Here is a 26998-nt window from a genome sequence, read left to right as displayed (position 1 = left end):
ATACTTAAAAGTCAAAGAAAGGCAAATCAAAATTACTACAAGGCACATTTATTGGACTGGGGAAAATGGAGATCAGATAAAAACCTAGTGGCAGCTATGAGTGTAGCTCAATGAGAGAGCACTTGCCTTGCATTCAAGAGGCTCCAAGACAATCCCCAGTTCTGACCTTGCTTTGTCTAAAGCTTCTGTCTTCCTTTGTATCCATTCTTCTCTCTCTTTGCTTACTGCCATATCATTCTGAGTCTTAAGACTCCCAAGCTAGCGGTCTTGGGATTCTGGGTGTGTCCCACCCAGGATAGCCATGAAGTGGCCCAACACAAAACTATAATCTTTTCAAACATTACAATGATGTTTTGTGTTGTGATATTTTGTAACTCCTGGAGTCTCTGTCTTTGAGAATGGTGCCTTTGTTAGGCTGCTTGCACAGCTTCTGATATTTCACTGTATCTCCGTTTTGAAGGCACTTCCACCTCCACACCATCTCTCCCATCACACTGGCTCCTGTTTGCACATCTATGCAATGACTATACCTGCTTCTATATGCAGATCTTCCAACCTAGTTCTCCAGATGTCTCTCTTCTCTATCTCTGCCCTCCCTGGGCTCTTGACACAGCTCCACAGAATAGCAACTGGCTTTTGAGAAATTGATCCCCTATCTGAGGCTCCTGGCCACAGAGATCTACCTGGTCACCTCACACCTAGCTCCCCACAGAGCTTGGTCAATAGCTGACAAGGGCAGTGGTAAGGATGGTACTGTCAGGATCATCCAGGAGATGAGACTTGGGTCACCTTAGGATACAGAGTTTCTCTTTGCTTCCCATTTTTCTGCTTGACAGCCCAATACAGGCAAGATACTTTGGCATTTTGGTTGTGAGCCTAGCCTTTAGTGGCTGAACTATCTCTCCAGCCCAAGACACGCTCATATGCTAGTAGAAGGGGGTGTTGATTCCCTAATTGGTTCTTGATTGTGTCAATAAAGGAGGCAGAAGCTAATTGCTGGGCAAAAAGAAAAAAGTGGGACTTCTGGGTCCCAGGAGGAGGAGGAAGAGCAGACACAGGGAGAGGGGAGAGGGCTTTCAGCCAGGCTTTGGAAGAAGAAACATGAACAACCATGTAAAGCTTCGAGGCACCTAGGGCACGCAGCCTCTGCCACGGGTGGAGGCTGAGGAGGTTGGTAGGAGCTGTTAGCTGTTGAGATTAGGGGAGGGATTCTTCGCCCAGCCATTGTGTTTTCTGGCTAATTTTAAAATAACAAAACTCTCTCCTAGAGTTTTCCATGTGGGGCTAAGATGGGCAGGAGGAGGAAGAGGGCAGCTGGGGTGGTTGTCGGTGGCTTGACAAAGCTAGCCGGGAGGAACGGGCAAACTGGAAGTGAGGCCTGCCACAGCGATCTCATAGCACGGGCTGAGCTCCTGGGAAGCAGGTAGGCGAGCTGGTGGGAGCGTGAGCTCGGAGCTGGGCCGAGAGCTAAGTCAAGTGCGCAGCCTCCGGGAAAGGAGCAAGCGTGTTTTTAAAATTACACACAACACAGGCTTGTAGGCATCAGCGAGAAAAGCGTCCTTCTTGAAAGAATACAGTGCTGCTCCCTGGCAACCACAGCAGGGACTCACTCTTCAGTAAATGTCAAATTCCAAACTTACAGCAGAATCCTGAGAGAAACAAAGACTCTCTACTACGCTGGGACAATTAGACAATTATTTGGTAACAAAGAGGACTGGGTTCCCCACCACCCTCCAGTTTCCCAAGGGCCAAGCGTTGGCCTCCTGCTCATCTGTCCTCCATGACTCTCACACTGTTAGTTCATTCTGTTTCTCCCCTCCTCAATTAGAACTTTTCTCCGGGCTCCTTGACACTATCTCCATCCTCATAAATGCCCCACTACCACCTTTTCCTTTCCTTTTCTTTTTCAGTTCACAAAGTTTCTACTCATTTAACAATAGGGAGGGGCAAAGAGTACATATCTCTATGGGGAAAAGTATGGTAGAAAATACAATGAATTATTAGCAGTGATTTTCTCGTCCTCTAAATATTAGCTGTACAATAAAGAATTCGTGAAACAAAATAATAATTGCTGGATCTGTGTTGGCTTCCATTTTAGTTGTGTGTCAACAGAATACCCTGCGACTTTGTCATAGTCACCACCAGGAAACTAACACCCCATCCCCAGGAAATAGCTCCAAGGCTTAGGAGACCAATTCCATTTGCCAATCTCAGACGAGGGTAGTTTTCAAACATAAAACATACCAGCGTATAAAAGCAAAGCCACAAGACTCCCAGTACTCCCACACAAGACTCCCAGTACTCCCACGCAAGACTCCCAGTACTCCCACGCAAGACTCCCAGTACTGCCACACAAACAGCAAATGACCGCTTTTTGTTGTTGTCTTTTCCTCTTTCACACACCTAATAATCAGGGTATGCTGGAAAATATGCATTTGAAATACAAAAGAATGAACATAGGCTGTGGAAGGAAACAGGGCATGGTCTCTGAAAGCAATGGGCCACAGAACAGAAAAGCAAGATGGGTCAGGATACATTCACTTCAGCTCAGCTTCCTGAACACCTGCTATTTACCTCCTATCTCTTGCTCTAATGATGAATGAGATCAGGTAAGGGTACTATAGCCAATCAGGAAGGCCCTGCATACACATTAGGGGTTTGCTGATGAATGAGATCAGGTAAGGGTACTATAGCCAATCAATCAGGAAGGCCCTGCATACACATTAAGGGTTTGCTGGCCTGCTCTCCAACTCATCAGTGAAGAAATCAGAGGCCACACCGACCTCTAACCACTCACTCAGGGTGGCGTCCCCAAGTTGGGATGGTGTTCAACTGTGCATCTGTGCTTGCAGCTCGCACTTGCTGGAGACCCCGCCCCCACTCCCCGCTGGCTTTGTGTTTGAGACTGTTTATTTTCTGTGACCGTGGTGCCAATTCAGAGAGTTGAGCCTTTCACTGAACTGCCAGTGAGAGATAAGACTGCCAGTGTCTTTGAGGTCCTACACGGTATTCCATCACCAAGTAAAATTAATGTATAATACATGAGCTGTACAGTTACGTCTCCAAGCTCTGCCCTTCTCAAGCAGTGAACTAGACAGCAATTATATTTACATAGATTATCACCAAGTATGCTTTATGTGGAGGATCTAGAATGAGCAGATACTGAGCCCAAGCAAAAACAAAGTCTTTAAAGTTTAAAATCTGCCTAAAAACTAGACCACAAAACCAAGAACTTAACTAAAGCCCCAAGAGACAATCTGGGCCTTGTGCATGTTGTGTTGTACCTGCCGTCCTTCCTATTGTCAGTGTGCCCTCCCTCAGCACACAGGACTGGAGAGATACCCACCTGTACATTGCTTCCCATCCTCAGCCAGGGTGTAGCCACTGTAGCAATGGCAGACGAAGGAACCCAGCATGTTCACGCACAGCTGCTCACAGCCGTGGTCCTCTGTGGCACACAGATCCTGGACTGAGGCAAAGTGACACCATTAGCTCACAGCTCTGGAGGAGAAGAGCTCCTGGCCATGACAATTCAACTCGACAGCTCTCACTACAGTAATATTAAGTAACATCACACATTTTAATATCTTATCATTATAGAAAATTGAGGGACGAGACTCATAAAAGGAAAATCCACCTGAAGTCTGCTACCCAGAGGCAACCACTGCTGATATTTTAGCATTGAGAAAAACATTTTCAAAGTTGGAATCATATGGAAACGAAATAATTGTATTAATATCAATACCACTTCGAACATAGTTTGAGGGCTCATGAGTTGAGTTGTGAGTGAGAGCTTCTCTGGCTCCCAGAAAGTGCCACTCCTAGCCTTTGGACATGCGTAGCTTCACCAGCGTATGCTAGGCTGGCTTTGTTTTGAGCTGCCTTTGATGGCGTGCAGAAAGGCAGCCACGGAAGTTACTGACTTTCCAGTCTGCTGGAAGCATGCTACTACAGCGGTGTGAGTAAGAACGATCCCCATAGACTCTCACCAAGTGGCACTATTAGCAGGTGTGGCCTTGTTGGAGTAGGTGTGGCCTTGGTTGGCTGTGGCCTTGTTGGAGTAGGTGTGGCCTTATTAGAGGAAGTATGTCACTCGGAAAAGTCTTTGGGGGTTTCAAATGCTCACTCTCAGCCCAAGTACTCTGTCGTTCTGCTGCCTGCCAGTCAAGATGTAGAACTCTCTGCTACCTTTCCAGCACAGTGTCTATCTACATTCCACCATGCATCCCACCAGGACAATCATGGACTGTAAGTGTAAGCTAGCCTCAGTTAAATGTTGTCCTTTTGAAGAGTTGCCATGGCCGTCATATCCCTTTCACAGCAGTAGGACACTGATGAACACACATGGCAAGTCCAGGCACAACACCGAGTTTCAGGTTCCCATCAGCTTTTCCTCTTCCCATACGACTGCAAGCAAGGTCTCTGAAAGCTCTCCATGCGCTCTACTTGTCCACTGCACAACAGACACCAGATGCCAGGAGAGGAGCTAAGACAGAGTACAGGGAGTGACGGAGGAGTGACTGTTCACGGTCTGGTTTGAGTTACCACATACCCGCAAAGTGCTAAGCTGGCTAGTCGTTCACACGAAGTTTGGGAATGTGTGCACAGGGATTCACCTCAGCTACGGGCTTAGGAATGTGTTAGAGGAAGAAAAGGTTAAAGGCACCTTTGGCCCACCACTGACTCAGCCTCTCCTTGGCACAGATGGGCAGACATGATGTGCTGTTTCCTGGCAAGGAGACTGCTTGGATGCCATGGAATGACACTCTACTCACGATCCTGCCGTTAAAATCAGCGAAAGCCAGAGAGCGTAAAGGGGACTGAATGCATTAAAGAGACATTCCTTTGGGTAAAAAGTATCACTATATCAAAGGTGATGAAAACTCAGGTACCCAGAAAGCTGTCAGTCTCTGACTCTAACATTTATACTTGAAAGGAAAAGCCTATAGCACTTAAACAAGGACTGACTTTATCTTCGACTCTGTGTGTCTGTTTGGATGTGCCCACCAGCACAGCTGCCCACAGAGGCGAGCACAGGCTGCTGTGAGTCACCTCACATGGTGCTGAGGACTGAACTCAGGTCCTCTGCAGGACGCTCTTAGTAGCTCGGCCACTTCTCCAGCCTCATTACATTCCTTGTTATTAAAATATCCTGTATTCAATTAGCTTTTGACAATTTTGTACAAGTAATGCTTTCTGGTTCTCTTGATCTTCCTTCTCCCTGCCAGTCTCCTTCCCATATTCATGCCCTTTTGTTCTGGGAGCCACTGAGTTTACCCTGGGAAACCTTGAGTTTGGAACTATCCATTGCATCCTGGGGGTGGAGTTACCAAGGGCTACAACTAAAGACAATGACTGTCCCTTCCCAGGAAATCCATCCATAAGCAAAAGCTCAGCAAAGAAAGGCTGTGCCCCTAAGTCCCTGTGGATCTGTGATTAACTATGCCCAGTCTTGTGAAAGCCCAGTGCAGGGCAACCAGGGCTGTTGGAATAGCGTGATTGCAATGGCTGCTATGCCCTGGAGATAGCATTCTGTAGCCTTTCTCCCATATCCCAGCTCGTACATTCTCTCTGCTTCCTGTTCTGTGATCTCGCCTTGGCCTCAAAGGGGGTGTCATAGCCCCTCCCTCCCTGCCTTTAAATTAAAAAAAAATTATTTCTATGAATACACTGTAGCTGTCTTCAGACACACCAGAAGGGGGCATCAGATCCCATTACAGATGGTTGTGAGCCACCATGTGGTTGCTGGGAATTGAACTCAGGACTCTGGAAGAGCAGTCAGTGCTCTTAACCGCTGAGCCATAAGCACCCTTTTTAGGGATGAGCCCTCAACTGTCCTTTATTCTCAGCACTGTGAACATCCATGGGTCTGTATTTGTTTCACTCACTGTAAAAAGCAGTTTCTCTAACTGTCCCCCCCTGGGGACGGTGACTCAGTCTGCAAAGTTCTTGTCTTGGCAACACGAGGACCCGAATTTGCTGCTCCCCAGAACCCACATAAAAAGCCAAGAATGGTAGCAGATACTTGTAGTCCTGGCAGTGAGACAGGAGGCAGAACCGAATCGCTGACACTCCCGGCTAGCTAGTCTCACTCACTTGGCGAAGACATAGACCAAGGACAGACCCTCAGGCAAAAGGTACATGGCACCTGAGGAATAATATCTGAGGCTGTCCTCTGACCTCCACAGACATGCACTCACATACACACACATGTACACACACATGTACACACACACACACACACACAGACACACACACAGACACACACACACATACACACAAGAACATACACAAATAAATTTATCATCTACTTGGTCTTTGAATATTGTATTGTACTTTCAGATAAACATTTTAAATTGGCAAAAAGATAAAAACTGGTCTGACTCAGCATCTCCATTAAATAAATTGGGCACTTTTTTTTTTACTTTTTATTTTTATGCGTGTGGATGTTTGTCTGTGTGTATGTCTGTGTACCACATCTCCTGCACATAGTTCCCAAGCAGGCCAAAAGAGGGCATCGTATCCGCTAGAACTGGAGTTTCAACAGTTGTGAGCTGTCATAGGGGGGCTGGAAGTCAAACCCAATGCTCTGGAAGGGAAGCCAGTGTTCTTTTCCACAGAGCCATCTCTCTCCAGCTTGAGATGAGCCCTTAAAAAATAAATAAGATTTACACTCTCACATGCTCAGGTCTAAGAAGGAGAATGAAGTCTGAGGGCACATGTTGGTACGTAAGAGACCGGGATAGGCTTGGCATTTGGAGTCTGCTCTGGGAATTCCCTGGAAAGTGACAGGAAAGCCTGGCAAGGATTGCTAACACCAGATGCCTGAGGAACCCAAACTCTGTTCAACAGACAAAAGGGCCATCCTCTGGGGAGAGCCCAGTGATTCCATCCAAACTGTGCTTTGTGCTCCTGCATGTCTGAGAACATCTGTCTCAGACATTCTCAGCTCTGGGGACCTCAGCAGACTTCAGCATAGCTCAGTGAAAACTATTTGTATGAGAACAGTACCAGGGTCCTCAGTCCCAGGCTTCAGTGTGCCTGTCAGGTGACAGCCAGTTTGCCTCGTACTATGAGGAGAGTTGACCTCACACACTGGCTGGCTGTGCACCCCTGCTCGTCCCCTCCCCAGCAAGTATCCTGATATTAATGGTGTATGCGTTTATGTGGCGATGCAGTCACTATGTCATCCTTACTAGACTCTAAGTCCCTTTGCAGGTGTCCAGCTCGTGGCAACAGATGTTCCTAGCCATCTTTGCAGGAGGCAAGAGCTTGAGCCCCTGCTCCAAGTGTTACCTGGCCTCCTTTGAGTCACTAGACACCCCCACACACACACACAAACTAGCAAGGAAGAGCTAAAAAAGGTGAAAACAGGGGCTTTAGAATTTACTTACACTTGCCTGGCTTCAAAATTCTGAGGAAGAGCGTTTGTAATAGCAGGAGAAAATAGCATTTCAAAACAAGCGAACCAGGTCCTTGAGTTGGTGTGTGGTTTCGTTTTTGTACTAAAAGACTTCCCCCTATAGAGCGGATGGAGCAGATGGCAAGGAAATGCTGATTTTTCTCTGGACAGGCCAGGGCTCTGCGAAGTCCAAGTAATAACTGTGGCCTCGTCTACTGAAACAGGATGCTATTAGACATTCTGGAGTCCTTTTAAAAAAACACTGATGTTAGGACTGGAAGATGCTCTGCTAGTCAAGTGCTTGTTGAACAAGCACGAGGACCTGAGTTCAATTCCAAGGCAATGTAAAAAGCTAAGCACAGGTGCTTGGAACCCCAGCACTGGGGAGTCAGAGATGGGCGGATCCTTGGGCTCACCAGCGAGCCAGCCTAGCTTGACTGACAAACTCCAGGACCCAATGAGAGACTCTATTGGTGTTGAGGAAAGGAAATAAAAAAGAGAGAAAGAAGAAGAAAAAGGAAAGAAAAAGAAAGGGAGGAAGAGGAAAGGAAAGGAGAAGGTTAAGGGAAGAGAAGAGCTCCCCCTTTTATCTCCCATTCCACTACACTAACCATAAAATTCACTTACTTACAGTTGTGTGCGTGTGTAAGTGCACACACACACACAGACACACACAGACACACACAGACACACACAGACACACACAGACACACACACACACACACACACACACACACACACACACACACACACCACTCTCCCAATGCCAAGTTACACCCCTGGCTAAAGAGTAGGATTCAGCAGCAGTGTTTGCTAAACATCCTCAAAATCCCCAGAGTCAAGAATCATCAAAACCCATGAAAAAGAAAAACTCCCCATGATCCTCTGAGGGGAAAGTACAGACTTCTCTTGTGACCTGGGAGCCCAAGGCTCAGCCTTCTCTCTCCAGACCCACATGAGAAAGCAGAGTGTGGTAGGACCAGGAAAGATTACTGTTCCCAGTCCCAAAGAATTATCCCAGGAATATCGAGCTTGCCAGTTGGCTCTATGTGGCTGTTCTTTCACACTGTGTTTAGAATGTCGGGATTTATGACCATGAGTGATTTGTACTGACCCAAGGGAGACTGTTGAGGGATTAATCTTATTAAACAAAGACAAAGGAATAAACGGAGACTGGGCTCTAACCAAATGCCTTCTTGTTTTCCTAGCATTGATCACTTCCATTTGAAAAACAGTACAAATGTTTTTTGGGCAACTCCTTACGCTTTTGAAAAACATCTTTTTTTTTTTTCCTTCCTCACAGCTTGGAAGGACTTCACTGAAGAGCGATAACCCACTTTGAGGCATGGAAGAGACCTTGGCTTTGGAGTTCCTGTTACCTTGGCACACCCTCCTGCCCTCTCTGCCTGGTGACCCAAGTATGGCTTACCACATCAGTCAAGCATCATTTCTTCCACAAGCCTGTTCAAAGACTTCCTCCGCAGGGTCCTGCAGCTATTATATATACCCTGGTTCCGGAAAGGCTGGCTGTGCGTCTGCCTGGCCCAGTGAACACAAACTGGTTCGTTCCGCCCAATTGCTCAGAGCCTCCTGCACTGTCCCTATGCACATGTCTCATAAATGTTCATGGCTGAAGAGACAGTGACTGTTGGATCTATGCGGCAGGATCCATAAAGTCATACCGTGGGACAGGTCTTACTTAGGTTTATCCAGGGGGAGAAGGGGATGGGGATACAGAAGCTGCCTCTGGGTGGTGGAAAGAAAACAGGAAAGAGGGGAAGAGGAACAGGCCTTTTATCCAGAATGTGGTAAATGCGCAGGAGGAGGACATGTGACACTAGGTAGCAATGGGAATTGACTCTCGGCAACTACAGATGACATGTCCTGTTGTAGCCAGGCCCCTTGGGCTGGCCATGAAGGTGCCTGATTGCTACCAATGACAAAGGTCCACATCCCCTGCCTTCCAACAAAGATGTTCCTAACTCCCCAAAGCCCTTTCCCCCAACAGAAATAGGATCCAGGAAAGATGAGAGAGATGAAAACGAACTTCTGTACATCTTCATGCTCATCCTCAGCAAAAACACACTCCTGTCTGAGGATAGGGACATGGAGGTACCGGTCTCTAGTTGAAGATACCAGAAAAGCTGTCATGATGAGTAGAGAATCTGCCTGCAACCTGCCAATAATGCCTAGTACCAATTACAGTGCCGGACACGTTGGAGTTGCACAAGTCATTGTTGGCTAGAAAAATAAATTCACACCTGTGTCACACAAACACAGGCTTGCTGTGTGTCTCTAATTTATTTTTGGTACATGGGCTGCAAGCTCAGCGAAGGCCTGGGCCAACGCAGAAGTGTGGGCATTCCTCTGGGGCTGGGATTGGTCAAATTGTGAGCTTCATGCCTCAGGCTTAGATGATGCTGTTGGTTTGACCTGATAGCCTCCTCTCTTCCCACCCCAGAGCACTGCCACATGGTGGGTGCTCCTGGGCAGGAATGGAAAAGAGCCTTACTGTTCCTTAATTTCCCTTCAGCGAAGACAATTTTTCTGATTAGCAGATTTTTTTTGCCCTTGGAATTGAAGATGGTCACAGAAATTTGGACGTCATGGGTATCCTCCCACTTCTGTGTCTTTCAAGCACAATCTACTCTTTGATACTATTTGCTATTGTTCTTAACCTCCCCAGCTAAAAGGAGTGGGATCAGCTCAACCAACCATGATAAAATGCCACCTGTTCTGGTGTCTGCTCCAACACAGTACAGCAATCCACTCTGGTCTCTCCTCTGCTCAACTGTCTTAGGGGCTTCCGGCTGCTCTAGCATGAGATCCCAACCATCCAATGTGAGCAGAGTACCATTCAATCACTTGACTGCTCTTCAGTTTTAGCTAATGCCTCTCCACTTCTCTTTATCCTTCAAATTAATATTTTTCATGCCCTAAGACTTCTGCACATGCTGTTTTTTTTTCTTTTAACCTCAAATGGCCATAGCCCTTCCTTGCCTGCTTTTACCTGCCTGATTTTTTATGTATCCTTTAGGGTACATCTTAAAGTGTATTTTACAAGGGCTGGAGAGATGGCTCAGCAGCGAAAAGCACTGGCTGCTCTTCCAGAGGGTTCCATTCCCAGCACTCGTGTGTGGCTCACAACCATCTATAATGGGCTCTGAGTCCCTCTTCTGGTGTGTGTGAAGACAGAGCATATATATAATATTTTTAAAGTATGTTTTCCAAGGAGACTTCAGCTGCATTTGTCACGTCCTCCCTCACAGTTTCCCTCTATAGTTTTCACAGTTATAATTTAATGCTTAATTTGTAAATAACATGAACCTGTCTGGCCTGTTGTGCAGGAGCAGACAGGTCCTTATGCTTGCTTGATCCAGCAAGCTCAACTACACAGCCTGATACCTGGCATGTGCCAGTGAAGGAATGTTTGTGAATGACAGAATTATTCTACTTGTTCATTCAAGAAAATTCTCCATTATATAAGGAAAACAATGGTGAATGAAATGGACCAAAAAAAAAAAAAAGATGTAAGGAAAAAAATTCCATTGAGTATCTAGTAAGGAATTCTTTGGTGTGCTGGAGTCAGCTCATCTAGAACTGTTGACTGGCATTTCCTCCACAGAGGTAGCTTGAAATGACCATGTGAGGAGTGTTTATATCAAGGAGGTTGGCAAACACTGCAAACCAGAGCCTTTTCCCCTAAAGAGATGGCTAAACACCTACCAGCACATCACTAATGAAGGATCGCAACACTATCTTGTAAGCAGGGAGTAAGGCATGTTTAAGGACTGCTACCACGTGTGATGGTTTGGCCCAGGGAGTGGCACTATTAGGAGATGTGGCCTTGTTGGATTAGGTGTGTCACTGTGGATGTGGGCTTTAAGACCCTCATCCTAGCTGTGTGGAAGCCAGTCTTCTCCTAGCAGCCTTCAGATGAAGATGTAGAGCTCTCAGCTCCTCCTGCACCACCTTGACGATAACAGACTGAACCTCTGAACCTGTAAGCTAGCTCCAAAGAGTTGCCCTGGTTATGGTATCTCCTCACAGCAGTAAACCCTAACTAAATGATGTGACAGAAAGGTGGCTTTGCTGAGGTGACTCTTTGCAAAGATGTGAAGAGATGATATGGAAACAGTCTCGCCACTGAGGATAGCAGTACGCCTGTCTCTTCTGCAGAGCAAGGGCTGAGGCAAGCAGGTGGAATATCGTCTTTGGAGGCAAAAGTGGCCTTAGCTGGGAGAGTTCAGCAAATGACCTTCAAGAAACAGTTTTCTTTTGTCTTTGTTTTGGATTTTTATTTGTTTGTTTTGTTTTTATTGAGATGTTTCTCAGTGTAACAGAGCCCTGGCTGTCCTGGAACTCACTGTGTAGACCAGGCTGGGATTAAAAGGGTATTCCACCACACCCAGCAAGAAACAGCTTTCATACAGCTCAAATATTGAGTGTAGAAAGTACCCTGTTAACAGGGTTAAAGGAGATAATAATAGATGGAGGAACATGTGGCCTGGAGCAGGCTTAACAAACACACACTCCTCATTTCCTAAGTCTTGAGACAGGATGGAGAAAGGTCTACATGACACAGGCACGACTCTAGAGACAAGATTTGCCCAAATCACAATTCCATAAAGATGGTTTCATTTTATTGGGTACTTGGGGAAGCTTCAGACATGGGTATGACACTTACAAAATATTTTAAAAGTATCTTTGGCTACGTTTGGGTTGCTAAATTGGTCCGATACTGCAAAATTGGCATTTCGAAGCTTATAACAAAAGGTCTGGCCAAATTCAGGCTATGTCTTGCCAGAAGTAACTATTAGCACACAGTCAGCAAATGCGCCTGTCTGTCTTTGTTACTATCGTGGTGGACCGCAAGCCCAGGTGAAATCAATTAGTAAGGGCACCCCAGCTCTGAGCCTAAGGCTGGGCTGCAATCCATCCAGGGGGCCTCCCCCAAGGGGCGCCTGAACCCTGCATTTAAGCATGTCCCTTCGCTCATATCTTGATCTTGGTGCTGGGTCTCAGCCCAGAGAACTTGGGATGTGCGTCTTGTTAACGCTGGAGGAGGGGAGCACAAGGCTGAGGCCGTGGCTGTGAGGGTAACCTCACCCAGGGCTTAATCAAAGGGCTTTTATAAATGTTTCAGAACTTTAGACAAGCCACAGCGCATACTGTTGGCACCAACGACAGCCTAATTTCTCCTCTGGAGTGAAAGCAGATGAACACCTTCACTGGGCACTCTATTTTTTAATAGTTCCTCCTAGTACTTAACTCAAGATGGAGAAATGAGGGATGGCTTATAACAGAGACTGAGGAAAGCTGTTACCACAGCTGTGATTTCACGTCATTGGCAACACTGGGGTCTCTGCCTGCCCAAAAGCTCACCCCTGGGTTCGACATCTACAAAGGCAAGTTCCAAGCCCACATTTTGGGGACCATCCCCTCTTTTTTCATCCTGCCTGAAAGCACTAATCTTATTTTGACAGCTGCAATTTGGATTTTAAGACTCAACAGTAAATGTGAGTCATCGGCCTTGTGTTTCTCTCCTGAAAGAAACAAAATGAACCCAATGTCCCAGAGAAAACAAAGCTGCCCTCTTTGGCAGGCTCCAGCTGGGCCTGTTCCTCTCTCCCCTAGAGCCTTTGAATCAATTCTCCTATTCACTTGTGAGATTTTGGCTTTCCTTGGGGAAGGGAAAGTGAGGATATGGGGAGGTATCCCACACAAAATCCTAAACCCCAAGTAATGAGCTAGAGACATAGCTCAGCGGTAAGAACAGCTCCCACAGTGGACCTCCACAGAGGCTCACGACAGGCTGTAATTCTAGGCCCAGGAGATATGGTGCTCCCTTCTGTCCTGCACTGGTACCACACATACAGCACGATGCACAGACATACATATAGGCAACAACCATTTACATATACATTTTAAAAAGACCCTGACTGAACGAAGTAATCAATGAAATAATACTTCATTGTGGGAGAGCAATGCTTTCCAGTTTTCAAAGTTATCACATCATTATGGTCTTAATACACACACACACACACACACACACACACACACACACACACACACACGCTCAGAAGGCTTCCTAGTGAGTTACATGTCTGAATCAAGGGGCTTTAAGATAGAATTAACATTAGAATCCACAGGTGGCTGTGAGCCCTGGTGGGAGGACCTGATTTATCCGGTCTAGGTAGGTGGAAACTGAAACACATAGAAGCAGCACAAGGTTTAGGCTCGCCTCCCCATATGTGGAATTCTTTCAAAACTATTATTGCTTCTAGTTTTGTCAGTTCAGTTCTCCCACGGGGCTTTTCTCTCCCCACATTCCTTCTGTTTTTAACTCTGCATCCTGACACAGGCAGAGAGTGAGCAGATGATACACCACGATATCTAAACTCTAGGCTCAGCAGCCAGGATTAGGAAGAAGCTGGGGGTGGATTTACTTCTCAGTAAGTCCTCTGCACGTGCACAGGTGCTCCTAGCGGCAGCTGTGATGGCAGCTGTGTTAGTAGCTGGTTTGAGCAGTTGTTGCCCTGCTCACCCAACCTCCCTGTCTCCCTACCCCACTTCTGTCTTTCTCTTTCTGTCTGTCTCTCTCTTTGTCTCTGTCTCTCTATCTCTGTCTCTCTGTCTATCTCTGTCTCTCTCCAGACTCCTCTCCTAACCACTAACAAGCATGTTCTGCCCCGGCTTTCCCTTCATTGATAATCTTCCTTCTCTAGGCACTTGCGTGGCCTAGCTCTTGGACCCTGTAACTTGCTCTCAAAACCATGTTTCTCTCTCAAGAAACATGTCCATCTCAATACCACTACCCACCTATCACCCCACTTTATGTCATAAAGTCACCCTTGGGACAAATCATTGCTGTGGTCTTGATAATTCTGTAGGCACAAAGAATGCACACAGAATTGAAACTGATCAGAATCATAAACTGATTGTAGTCTTCATATCCTGCGTAGGGGCGTAGGGGAAGCTAAAATGTGAGCTTCTTGTCCCACATACACAAGAGAAATGCCGAGGAGGAGTGCTCACCCACAGAAAAGATCCCAAGGGGACTGAATAAATGAATGGCGTCTTTGAATCATTATTGCCTTCTGGTACAGAGCAAACATTACCATCATCTCCAACCGTGATTTTTAATATGCAGGACTTAATGCAACTTCGCCCTTGATACACATGTTCAGCTCCTTCAGTCATCAAAGACCCAGCTGGAAACTAGCTGGAGTTTCCAACTGCTTTAGCATGTGTCCCCGTCTAGTTCCAAGACACTTTCTATAATCTCTTTTGCTTGCAGCACTTTGAGCACTGCTTACCTTTGGAGCCCTCATTCTGATTCACAGATGGTGGCTTTATTGACTTGTAATCGGCAGAAACAAACTGCATTAAATGCAAGGTCAAGCAACTGTGGGAGTGCAGTCTGGCCCTGGGGAGGCTGAGGCCAAAGAATGGTGAGTAAGAGACCAGATCGGGTTACAAATGAAAAAGTGCATCTCAATAAAGATTAAATTGAATAACTTGATAAACGGGGCATATCTACACGTTATCAACACAGTCGAGATAGCAAACATAATCAACCCCAAAACTCCTTGTTCATCCTGTAACTCCTCCACCTGTCCCTCCTCTTGGTCCCAGGGTAACCACTGATCCGCTCTCCCGGTCAGCATGGATTCAGTGACACAGCAAGTTGCTGGGGGTTGGTCTGGTGTTGCTATGTGTTCAAATGCTAAACACTGGCCTCCAAGATCTGGTTGCACCCTCCCCACCATGAGCAGCTCCTCACTCGCCAAGTGATACAATGTAAACTTTGCTCCTCAATTTACAGCTATTGGTTAAGTAAAAGTGGCTGGGGAAATTAGAAGTAGGTGGAAATTCAGTTACCCGGCTGAGGTGGGGGGGAAGGTAGGGAACATGAGGAAGAAGGGAAGCACAGGTCTCCATTAGACTTACAGAGCAGGAGCACAGGGCTGACTGAAATCCCCCTGTCCCCTCCCTCGCGCCACCCCCTCTCGCCACTCCCCCCTCCTCCCCAACAGACTGCTGGAGCAGAAATAGCCCGGAAAAAAACACAAACAGCAAGTATTTGGGGCCCACTGTCCGGGACGTAGCCATTTTAACCATTAGACAACTAGATTGGGGGTAACCTCCAACAACTGAGCAAAGCTAAGTCAATAAATCGTAGTCTGAGTCTCATCCATTTGAAGCTACATGGGGATAGGATAGGAATAATTTGTTTAATTTATAGCAAGTATTCTATTTTGACATCTAGCTCCTTTCATGCAGAAAGTTTACACTGAGACACACTGGCTGCTGCCTGTGGAATTCATTCCTCATTGCTATGTAGTATTACAGTGTGTGCTTGAGTGCAGGGTGATATCCATTCACCAGATAAGGAACACGTATGGCTGCCAGTGTAGGATTAGTATAAGAAAAGTGGGTGTGAACACTTATGCTCAAATCTTCAGTCAGAACTCACTTCTTTGGGTAAATATCGAATTGAACGGTAGATACACGTATTAGGTTCACATCCAATCTTACAAAAAATAATTTCCAAAATGGTAGAACATTTCACATTCTTTCAAGCAGTGTGCAGCTAATGCTACAGTTCCATGCCTGCCTGCTTGCTGTCACGCTCCCCAACATGACAGCCATGGACTCTAACTTACCCTCTGAAACTGTAAATCCCAATAAACTCTTCTATAAGTTGCCTCATGTGTTTCTATTGATCCCAGCAATAGAAAAGTAACTAAAACTCAGTGTGTGGAAGTCCCAGGTTTTGACTGTGTCAGCCACTCTGTTCCAGAGCTGGAGAGGTGGCTCAGCAGTTAGAGTTTGCTGTTCTTCCAGATGACCTGAGCTCAGTTCCTAATACCTGTGCCGGGTGGTGTACAACTATCTGTAACTCCAGCTTTGGGGGGTCCAACTCACTGTTCTGGTCTCTGAGAGTATGCATGCACACATGGAGTACACTCACGGGCTCGCGCATGCACACACACAGAGAGAGAGAGAGAGAGAGAGAGAGAGAGAGACAGACAGACAGACAGACAGACAGACAGACAGAAACAGAGAGAAAAAGGAAAATCTTTTAAAAATGTATCTAGTCCAGTAAGTACGTAGTGGTACCCAGTGTGGTTTGAGTTTGCATTTTCCTAGTAACAAGCATCCTTCCATGAGCATCTTTGTTATTCATATGCTTTTTTTGTCTGACTTCCAGTCCTGGGATTGAACCCAGGGTCCTACACATATTATGCCCGTGTTGGTATTTAAGGAAGCCTCACTGTGTAGTATTATATATATGTATACACACACACACACACACACACACACACACACACACACACACACACACATATATATTGTTGGTTCACTGACATTGGATTTATAGCTAGTCACACGGTAACCATGCCTGATGAGGGTTATCTAACATTTATTTTCTGCATTTTATATACTGTAATCTTCTTGCACTAAGGACCACTAGAGAGTGCTTCAACATTACCTTGGAGAACCATTTAAACAGCAAAGTCACCAAGAAAATGCACAAAAATCAAGGTGGAAAGCTTGGGCCTACATATACCTATACACTCCACACATATATGAAGATGCACATACACCACATACATAAAACAGAGAGCTTTTACATTTAAAACCACAATAGGTAATGGTTATAGGCTTTCTTCTTTTGGTTATTTTTCGTTTGTTTGTTTTTCTGGATCATGCTTTCTTTATATTTTAACAAAGAGGTATTGAGTCACTTCTGTAGCCTGGGAAGAATGTCCTGAGATAGGAAACTTAAATCCATATACAAAGGTTACATTTTTCTGCCAGATGGAGTTTTATGAATGTTGCCTTTTCATTACCTTTTACATAAAGTAGATAATCCAAAAGGGAGGGGAAGTTTTCCTTTAAAATTTAAGTTGGGGCTTGGGGGTAGGGGGTGGGTGGAAAGATGGCTCAGGAGTTAAGATCACTGCCTGCTCTTTTAGAAGATCCAGGTTAGATTCTCAGCACCCACACAGTAGCTCATTGACTCTAGTTCCAGGGAATTCAGTTTTCTCTTCTGGTTTCCATGGGCACTGACAGATGTGGTACACAGACATACATGTGGTCAACACACACACACACACACACACACACACACACACACACACACACACGTAAAGTAATAAAATAACTTAAAATTTAAAAAATTAAGTTGGGCTGGTGGCACACAACTGCAGTCCCAGCACTTGATAGGCAGAGAGTGGGGAGGTTGCCACATATCTGAGGCCAGCCTGGGCTACAGAGTGAGTTCCAGGGCAGCCAGGGAGTACTATATAGAAAGACACACGAGGTTTTTCCACACCTACCTTTAAATGTTCACTGCTCTAGCACTATTATAACACATCTATAAACTGTAGACAAATTTTAATCCAGCACCATGTGCTTTGATCACATCCGGAGACATTCTAGGTCTGTGTGATCCAGCTGGAATAAAGCTATACCACACACTTGGTCCTTCTGCCCTTAGTGTACACTTTTAATCCCAAACAATGCAGGTGAAGTTAATTTGTAGAAAGAAACAGCCATGTTTGAAAGTGACATCTAATTGAGGGGAAGACAATATGATGAATCAGAGAAAGATTTGACAGAATATGTTAGAGATAGGAAACTCTCATGAGAACAGGCAGGAAAGGGCAGCTACTTAAGAGCAGTGCAGGGAGAGAGTCGGTCAGTTGGGAGTCAGTGTGGGTGAGTGCCGTGCACTGGAGTAAGGGCAGATAAAGCCAGAGAATAAAAAGAAGCCAGAAGATTAGAACGGATTGCCAGAGTTAGTTTGAGGCCAAGCAGAGCAATTCAGTGAGAAGCCAAGAGAAGTCAAATTGAGTCAGTCAGCTTAGAGAGATGTTTGAACCACAAAAGCTGAGTTGAACCACCAGCCAGAGTTCAGAAAGAACTAGAAAGGATGAGCTTACTCAGTAGTAAGCTTCAAAGACAATTACTTCAGGCAAATAAAAGTATGTTTGCAGTAAATGTCTCATATGATAAGACTGAGTGGGAAAAACTCTTTGAAAGGCAGAAAGAATTAGTAATGTAGACCTTCCTTTGTACATTTCATGAGTGGAACTCAGAAGGTGAGCTCTAACGCATTTGATCTAGGTTTGAATGGAAGGGAACTTTACAATTATTGGTGTTCACTAAGCTAAGGGTTACTTAGACTCAGACGATGCCCCAAACCAGGTCACCTGAAATGAGCTTATATAGCGTCTGAAAAAGAGACATTAGTGGCTGTGGGTGGAGCAGATAGGAATAGTCTTCCATACCTGAAAGGGTATTCATCTGTCTTAAATATGGCTTCAGAGGATCCAAGGTAGAAATGACAGAGAACACGGTTTCAGTTCACTTGATAACACAGGGTGTCTAGGATCCAGGTGCTTTGCAATACGAAATCAGCTTCTCTAGAGCTATTCCCACCAGGACACCACGGAGGATAGAGTTTTGCAGTTGCATGGGAAAGGGAGCTAGAACTCTGAGACAGCTGTCCATGACACTCTGCAAATCTATGAATCACCTATGCTCGTCCCCTCTCCCCACAAAAGCAGAGTATAAACGGAAAGTAATGAGGAAAGTATACTTTAATCCATAATGAATGTTTGTATGGAAAGGCAGTGGCTCAGGGTCCCTTCTACATTTTTTGTACTTACAGTAACACAGCGAACAGATGGAGAATTAACAGTTGGTGGGATGTTAGTGGATGAATTAGTCCCACGCCTCCCACAATCAGCAGGTCATGGACCATGTCAAACCTGGGCTTAGGGAATCTCTGGTTGCAGCCCTCTAGGGTCTCTCTAGAAACATGTGATATACAGTGGCTAAGAGCTGGACAAAATACTGTTTGGATCATCAACTGGACCCAAGACCATCTGGATCATGCAGTGACTAAGAGCTAGACACAAGACCATTTTGATTGGGGTATGGCCACATTACCTAAATTGTCTAATGTTTTTGTCCTTTGTTCTCCTTATCTGTAGAATGACAGTGCTAAAACCTATTTAAGATCTTGTTGGGGCAGTCACACAAGGCAACAGACATAAAGTTCTCAGGAATCTCCTGGTACATGTGAAACACTTGAAGGGTGTCTGGAGTTGGACTGGCCTCACTTCCTGAGCCGTGAACTGGGCAAGGGCTGCATCAGCTGTCAATCAGTGTTTATTTGGTTTTCTCCCATGTAAGAAAACAGGCTCCAGACAAAAGAAGCATTGATTTTCCAGTCATTATTTGGTTTCTAGGGCTCTGCATTTAACCATGTTCTCTGTCTAAACACTTGTGACCAGACCCCCCCCCCCAAAAAAGACAATTGGATTCACCAGTGAGCACGTGAAAAAAAATGAATAGCAAGCAATTCTTAGAGAACACAAGGTGCTTCAGGGAAAGAGGCATAATTCACTTTCCTTTTTAACTGGGAAACGATCCAGCTACAATCAGAACAGGATAATAAAAAAAAATGGCTCATAGCTGTGTCTCATTTCACCCTAGGTGCTTTGTACCAGTGTCTGCAGGGAGGCAGCACGTAGACAGAGGTCTAGCCTGCTCAGCTTTGCCTGCCTTCACACAGCCTCCCTCATCTAGAGACTGGGTACATGGGCTACCTCAGTTCAACCAGTGGGGTGAGTCCTAACTTGTGACCATTGTTCCCCTTCAGTAAGTGAGGAAACTGAGGGTCAAAGAGTTTAAATAAGCAGGTCTGGCTGAGGCAGCCAAAAGCAGAAGATGTCGGGATCCAAATTGAAACCTAAGGACAACAATGCCCCTGTTAGTCTCATAAGCTCCATTTCAGAAATGCAGTTGAGACAGTATGATTTGTTTCTGAGAAGGAAGGGTGCACCTTTACCTCTGGTGCTGGTTATAGTAATGGCCTCAGGGCAACTAGACCTAGGCTGAAGGTCACACTTCAGTCCCTCCACCAACTTTCCTAAGGCTAGACACTTCCCCTAACCTTCATTGCATAAGGTTATATGACCTCAAAGGTAGCAACAATTGGGCTCTCTGAAACTCTAAACCTATAATCCCCAAATTCAGGAGGACAGAAGCTTCCTGCTTTACTCACATAGTGAGACCATGTGCTAAAAGAGAAAAGGGGCTGGAGAGATAATTTAGAGACTAAGAACATGTATTGCTCTTGCCAAAGACCTGAGTTCGATTCCCAGCACCCGTATCAGGTGGCTCACAACCACCTGTAACACCATATCACAGCAGAAATAATACCTTTGGCTTCTGTGACACAGACACACCTGTAATTACAAATAACAGTATGTTTTGGGGGAGGAGGGGGAATGGTAGGAGGGTTGGGAGGAGGAGGAGTGGGAGGAGGGATGAGAGGCAGGAGGAATGGGAGGAGGGATGAGAGGCAGAGGAATAAGAGGTGAAGGAAGAATGGGAGGAGGAGGAATAAGAGGCGGAGGAATGGGAAGAGGAATGAGAAGAGGAGAAATGAAAAAGAGGAGGAATGAGAGGAAAAGGTATGGGGGAGGAAGAGGAATGGGAAGAGGAGGAATGGGGAGGAAGAGAAATGGGAGGAGGAGGAATGGGGAGGAAGAGGAATGGAGGAGGAGGAGGAATGGGGAGGAAGAGGAATGGGAGGAGGAGGAATTGGAGGAGGAGGAGGGATGGGAGGAGGAGGAATGGGGAGGAAGAGGAATGGGAGGAGGAGGAATGGGGAGGAAGAGGAATGGGAGGAGGAGGAATTGGAGGAGGAGGAGAGATGGGAGGAGGAGGAATGGGGAGGAAGAGGAATGGGAGGAGGAGGGATGGGGAGGAAGAGGAATGGAGGAGGAGGGATGGGGAGGAAGAGGAATGGGAGGAGGAGGGATGGGGAGGAAGAGGAATGGGAGGAGGAGGGATGGGGAGGAAGAGGAATGGAGGAGGAGGAATGGGGAGGAAGAGGAATGGGAGGAGGAGGGATGGGAGGAGGAGGAATGGGGAAGAGGAGGAATGGGGAGGAAGAGGAATGGGAGGAGGAGGAATGGGGAGGAGTAGGAATGGGGAGGAAGAGGAATGGGAGGAGGAGGAATGGGGAGGAGGAGGAATGGGGAGGAAGAGGAATGGGAGGAGGAGGGATGGGAGGAGGAGGAATGGGGAGGAAGAGGAATGGGAGGAGGAGGGATGGGGAGGAAGAGGAATGGGAGGAAGAGGAATGGGAGGAGGAGGGATGGGGAGGAAGAGGAATGGAGGAGGAGGGATGGGGAGGAAGAGGAATGGAGGAGGAGGAATGGGGAAGAGGAGGAATGGGGAGGAAGAGGAATGGGAGGAAGAGGAATGGGAGGAGGAGGGATGGGGAGGAAGAGGAATGGGAGGAGGAGGGATGGGGAGGAAGAGGAATGGAGGAGGAGGAATGGGGAGGAAGAGGAATGGGAGGAGGAGGAATGGGGAGGAGGAGGAATGGGGAGGAAGAGGAATGGGAGGAGGAGGAATGGGGAGGAAGAGGAATGGGAGGAGGAGGGATGGGGAGGAAGAGGAATGGGAGGAGGAGGGATGGGAGGAGGAGGAATGGGGAGGAAGAGGAATGGGAGGAGGAGGAATGGGGAGGAAGAGGAATGGGAGGAGGAGGGATGGGAGGAGGAGGAATGGGGAGGAAGAGGAATGGGAGGAGGAGGGATGGGAGGAGGAGGAATGGGGAGGAGGAGGAATGGGGAGGAAGAGGAATGGGAGGAGGAGGGATGGGGAGGAAGAGGAATGGGAGGAAGAGGAATGGGAGGAGGAGGGATGGGGAGGAAGAGGAATGGGAGGAGGAGGAATGGGGAGGAGGAGGAATGGGGAGGAAGAGGAATGGGAGGAGGAGGGATGGGGAGGAAGAGGAATGGAGGAGGAGGGATGGGGAGGAAGAGGAATGGGAGGAGGAGGGATGGGGAGGAAGAGGAATGGGAGGAGGAGGGATGGGGAGGAGGAGGAATGGGGAGGAAGAGGAATTGGAGGAGGAGGGATGGGAGGAGGAGGAATGGGGAGGAAGAGGAATGGGAGGAGGAGGGATGGGGAGGAAGAGGAATGGGAGGAAGAGGAATGGGAGGAGGAGGGATGGGGAGGAAGAGGAATGGAGGAGGAGGGATGGGGAGGAAGAGGAATGGAGGAGGAGGAATGGGGAGGAGGAGGAATGGGGAGGAAGAGGAATGGGAGGAAGAGGAATGGGAGGAGGAGGGATGGGGAGGAAGAGGAATGGGAGGAGGAGGGATGGGGAGGAAGAGGAATGGAGGAGGAGGAATGGGGAGGAAGAGGAATGGGAGGAGGAGGAATGGGGAGGAGGAGGAATGGGGAGGAAGAGGAATGGGAGGAGGAGGAATGGGGAGGAGGAGGAATGGGGAGGAAGAGGAATGGGAGGAGGAGGGATGGGGAGGAAGAGGAATGGGAGGAGGAGGGATGGGAGGAGGAGGAATGGGGAGGAAGAGGAATGGGAGGAGGAGGAATGGGGAGGAAGAGGAATGGGAGGAGGAGGGATGGGAGGAGGAGGAATGGGGAGGAAGAGGAATGGGAGGAGGAGGGATGGGAGGAGGAGGAATGGGGAGGAGGAGGAATGGGGAGGAAGAGGAATGGGAGGAGGAGGGATGGGGAGGAAGAGGAATGGGAGGAAGAGGAATGGGAGGAGGAGGGATGGGGAGGAAGAGGAATGGGAGGAGGAGGAATGGGGAGGAGGAGGAATGGGGAGGAAGAGGAATGGGAGGAGGAGGGATGGGAGGAGGAGGGATGGGGAGGAAGAGGAATGGGAGGAGGAGGATGGGAGGAGGAGGAATGGGGAGGAAGAGGAATGGGAGGAGGAGGAATGGGGAGGAGGAGGAATGGGGAGGAGGAGGAATGGGAGGAGGAGGAATGGGGAGGAGGAGGAATGGGGAGGAAGAGGAATGGGAGGAGGAGGGATGGGAGGAGGAGGAATGGGGAGGAGGAGGAATGGGGAGGAAGAGGAATGGGAGGAGGAGGGGTGGGGAGGAAGAGGAATGGGAGGAAGAGGAATGGGAGGAGGAGGGATGGGGAGGAAGAGGAATGGAGGAGGAGGGATGGGGAGGAAGAGGAATGGAGGAGGAGGGATGGGGAGGAAGAGGAATGGAGGAGGAGGGATGGGGAGGAGGAGGGATGGGAGGAGGAGGGATGGGGAGGAGGAAGAGGGATGAGAGGAGGAGGTGGAGGCTGGAGAGATGGCTTAGCATTAAGAGCACTTGTTGCTCTCACTGAGGACCCGAGTTTGGTTCCTAGAACCCATGTGGCAATGCACATCCATCTGTCAATTCGGTTGCAGAGGATCTGATGTCTTCTGGCCTCCACAGGTATTTGGTTCATGCAGTGAGCATTCATGCAGGTAAGACACCCACACACATGAAGTAAAATAAGCAAATCTTTTTGTGAAAAAGAACAAACCAAGGGAGACCTGGATTGTAGAGGCGGAGTCTCTGTGAACTCTGGGAGTTGCTCTCTGACTCACTTGTCATTCTTTAATTTAAAAGCCTCTACCCTGGACTCCTGTCCTCCCTTTAACAGTCTTCCCTACTCCTGCACCTAACTGTCTGTTTAAAGCCCAAGTGGCTTCTGCTTTGAGCTCTTTGGTGCTACAGCCCTAGGCAGTGCTCTACTTGGCCCCTTCCTTTTTTCCCTGGGAGGCTGAGAGGAGTCTGAGGACAGCAGGACTACACTGGGCTAGGCAGGACTGACAAAGGCTGCTTGTGAACGGAAGAAGAGTTCCTCAGTTTTATTTATTTACTTGTTGGTGTCGGAATTCATCTGACATGACTAAGCCAACCCAGAGAAAATGGGCACTGGCAGCTTCCCCATCCCCAGGCAACCATGGGGCATGAGACACAGAGAATATTTTGTGCTCCTCAAAGAGGAGAGGACAGAAAGGGGGTGGGCCTGATGGCTGAACACACCTGAAGAGGACAGGGTGACCAAGAGATGATTCTAGATGACCCTTCCCAGGCACCCTGGCTCATCAGTCAATCTATTAAATCCGTGAGTATTGCTGTGACCAACTTCTGCTGGGGAACCTGAGGAAGTGTCAAAGGTTCCAGTAAAAGATGAAGATGACGTCAGCTGGGGTCCTGAGGTCACAGAGGAGCCCAAGAGCACAAAGATCTCATGCCTTTGGAGCCTCAGAACAGAGAGCCAGGTCGATAGGGGGACAGGGAGGTCCTTCCATCAATGGCTCAGTGCTGACACTGAGAAGTGAGAAGAAAAGTGGAAACTGTGGTTTGGCTCCCTAAATGCAGTGCTAATTACAGCCATTTCTGCAAACTGCTTTCCATTAGTGCTTAATTGCTCGCCATGTGGTATGTAACAATTTTGCATTGCATAAACTACATGTCAGACTTAAGGGAGTTCTCTTTCCTTCCTTGCAGCCAGTCTTCCCAGGCCTTGCATATAGTTACAACATGCAGAGAAGGAGGGGAGGAGGGGGAGGGGGAGGGGAGGAGGAGGAGGAGGGGGAGGGAGGAGGAGGAGGAAGGGCATGCACTCACTATATTATATGGTTAATTCCCGAAAGATTGGGGTACCTCTTGCTGGCTTAAATATCAGTGTGTTGTCTAGTTCTGGAAGGTGGGCCAGAGAAGAACACTCTAAGTTCTAATCCTTTATATCTGTTTGCCATTTTTTTTTAATTAGGAGAACAATAAAATGTCTATCACCAAAGCAGCCATGTCCCTGCATAGCTCTAGAGTGGAATGTACCCAGTGATTCACCGCTGAGGTCAAGAACTGATTCTCAGCTCATGCTTTCGGAAGAAGATAAAAGAGAGAAACAGTTCCTTAGGGCCCAGCTAATAAAGCCAGGGCGGAAATGCTTTCAACAAGCAGTAGAGGCGAAAGGGACTGCTTCTCGGAGACAGCATCCCTTCCAACCTTTCACACATTGCCTGGTGACCTACTATGTGCCAGGCCTAGGCACTGTGATGGGTGAGGGGGGAATACCACAAAATACAAAAGCCGTTTCCAGCTCCAAGGAGGTGGCAAGCAGGCTGGGAGAGGGACTATGTGTGAATAAGACACTCCTAGCTAAAGCACAAGCAAATGGACACATCAGCGAAACGGTCTTACTTCTGCACGTCTTCTGATCCGGGCCGAGAATGTACCCTTGCTTGCACTTGCAGGTGTACGAGCCAGGCGTGTTGATGCAGAAGTGGGCACAGTTGTGTTCCAAGACGCTGCACATGTGGACCGCTGCAAAGGAAGACGAAGAGAGTGAGCAGTGGCGCCTTCCCTTGGCTTCAGTCTGTCCAGCCTGGGAAGAAGAGGGTTGAGCCCACAGAGAAACAATCTGAAGTCCCTTTCAGCAGGGAGATTCACTGTCTAAAGTTGACAGATAAATAAAGGACCACGTAAGGTGAAAGAGGAATGGTGTCAGGGTGAACTATATGAAATTGCTGATTCTGTGTGATTTTTGACCTACAAATGCACAAATCTCAGGTTCAGCCTAACACCACTTGACAGGCAGAGAAGATCAGAGAAGTTTCTGATTTCAGAATGTCTTTAGCAAGCTGGAGCCCTGAGTAGACAGAAGTGGAGCTGGGAGGAGAGCTACTGGTTAAACGAAGGCGTTAGAAGCCAACAGCCCCCACAATCATACATCTTAAGAATGCTGTACTTTCGAATCTGCATAAAGTTTACAAAAATTTGGAACAGCACTGTATCCGAATGCTTTATACTGCCATGCTCTTTGTGTCGCGATTTTAAATACCGTTGCCTTAGTTTCTGAAAGCACCACGGCTTCGGATGCGAAGGTTCTTACATAAGTCTGTCTGGAGCTCGTGTGGTTCTTATTTTTCAACATCTCAATTTATGACTTTAATCAGGCTCGTACAACTTGAGCATATTTAAAATTAACAGGCATCGGTGTTAACAGAACACATTTTGTAAGTGTTCTCATAGACAAAAGATGTCCATATGAGAAAATAGTTTTCTGACGCTTATACAATAAAGGAGAAATTTTAAAGCAATCCCGTGTTTAGCCAGTAGGTAGGGAAATTCAGCTACCGATGGGCTACTTTTGCATATTCACCTTTCTACATTTAAGTAAGGAATGCTGTGGCCAATTGTAAACATAAGTCACTTGGGAATAGCTAAGAAAATGCCCCCACCAGTTTGGCCTATGGAGTATTTTCTTATTGCTGACTGACATGAGGGCCCATCTCTGTGGGCCGTGCTACTCCCTGGCTGGTGGTCCTAAGCAGTATAAGAAAGCAGGCTGTGCCAGGTGTGGTGGCGCACACCTTTAAACCCAGCATTCAGGCGGCAGAGGCAGGTAGATCTCTGGAAGTTTGAGGCCAGCCTGGTCTATAATAGTGAGTTCCATGACAGCCGGGGCTACATAGTGAGATCCTGTTTTGAAATAACAACAAAGGAAGGACAGAAGGAAGGACGGAAAGAAGAACAGGAGGGAGGGAAGGAGGGAGAGAGGGAGGGAGGCAAAAGGAAAGAAAAAGAAGGAAGGAAGGAAGGAAGGAAGGAGGGAGGGAAAGAGGGAGGGAGGGAGGGAGGGAGGGAGGGAGGGAGGGAGGGAGGGAGGGAAGGAAGGAAGAAGCCATGAGGAACAAGCCAGTAAGCAGCGCTGCTTCATGGCCTCTGCTACCTCCCTGTCTCTAGG

The 26998-nt window shown here is 47.4% G+C and overlaps 1 protein-coding gene across 3 annotated transcripts in view; it reads right to left on the bottom strand.

The window, feature by feature from the left end:
* Positions 1 to 26998, bottom strand: part of Matn2 (matrilin 2) — a 149628-nt gene that overhangs the window by 54758 nt on the left and 67872 nt on the right. For all 3 annotated transcript variants that reach the window (XM_017595223.3, XM_039080152.2, NM_001427155.1), the window contains exons 4-5: positions 25453 to 25575; positions 3347 to 3469 (exon numbers count right to left, since the gene is read on the bottom strand). In XM_017595223.3, coding sequence (XP_017450712.1) covers positions 3347 to 3469; positions 25453 to 25575 — 246 coding nt within the window. The remainder of the gene's footprint in view (positions 1 to 3346; positions 3470 to 25452; positions 25576 to 26998) is intronic.

This window comes from Rattus norvegicus, chromosome 7 (assembly GCF_036323735.1).
Source record: "Rattus norvegicus strain BN/NHsdMcwi chromosome 7, GRCr8, whole genome shotgun sequence".
Lineage (NCBI taxonomy): Eukaryota > Metazoa > Chordata > Mammalia > Rodentia > Muridae > Rattus > Rattus norvegicus.
The sequence above is the reverse complement of the archived record's forward strand: the minus strand, read 5'-3'. Positions and strand labels throughout refer to the sequence as shown.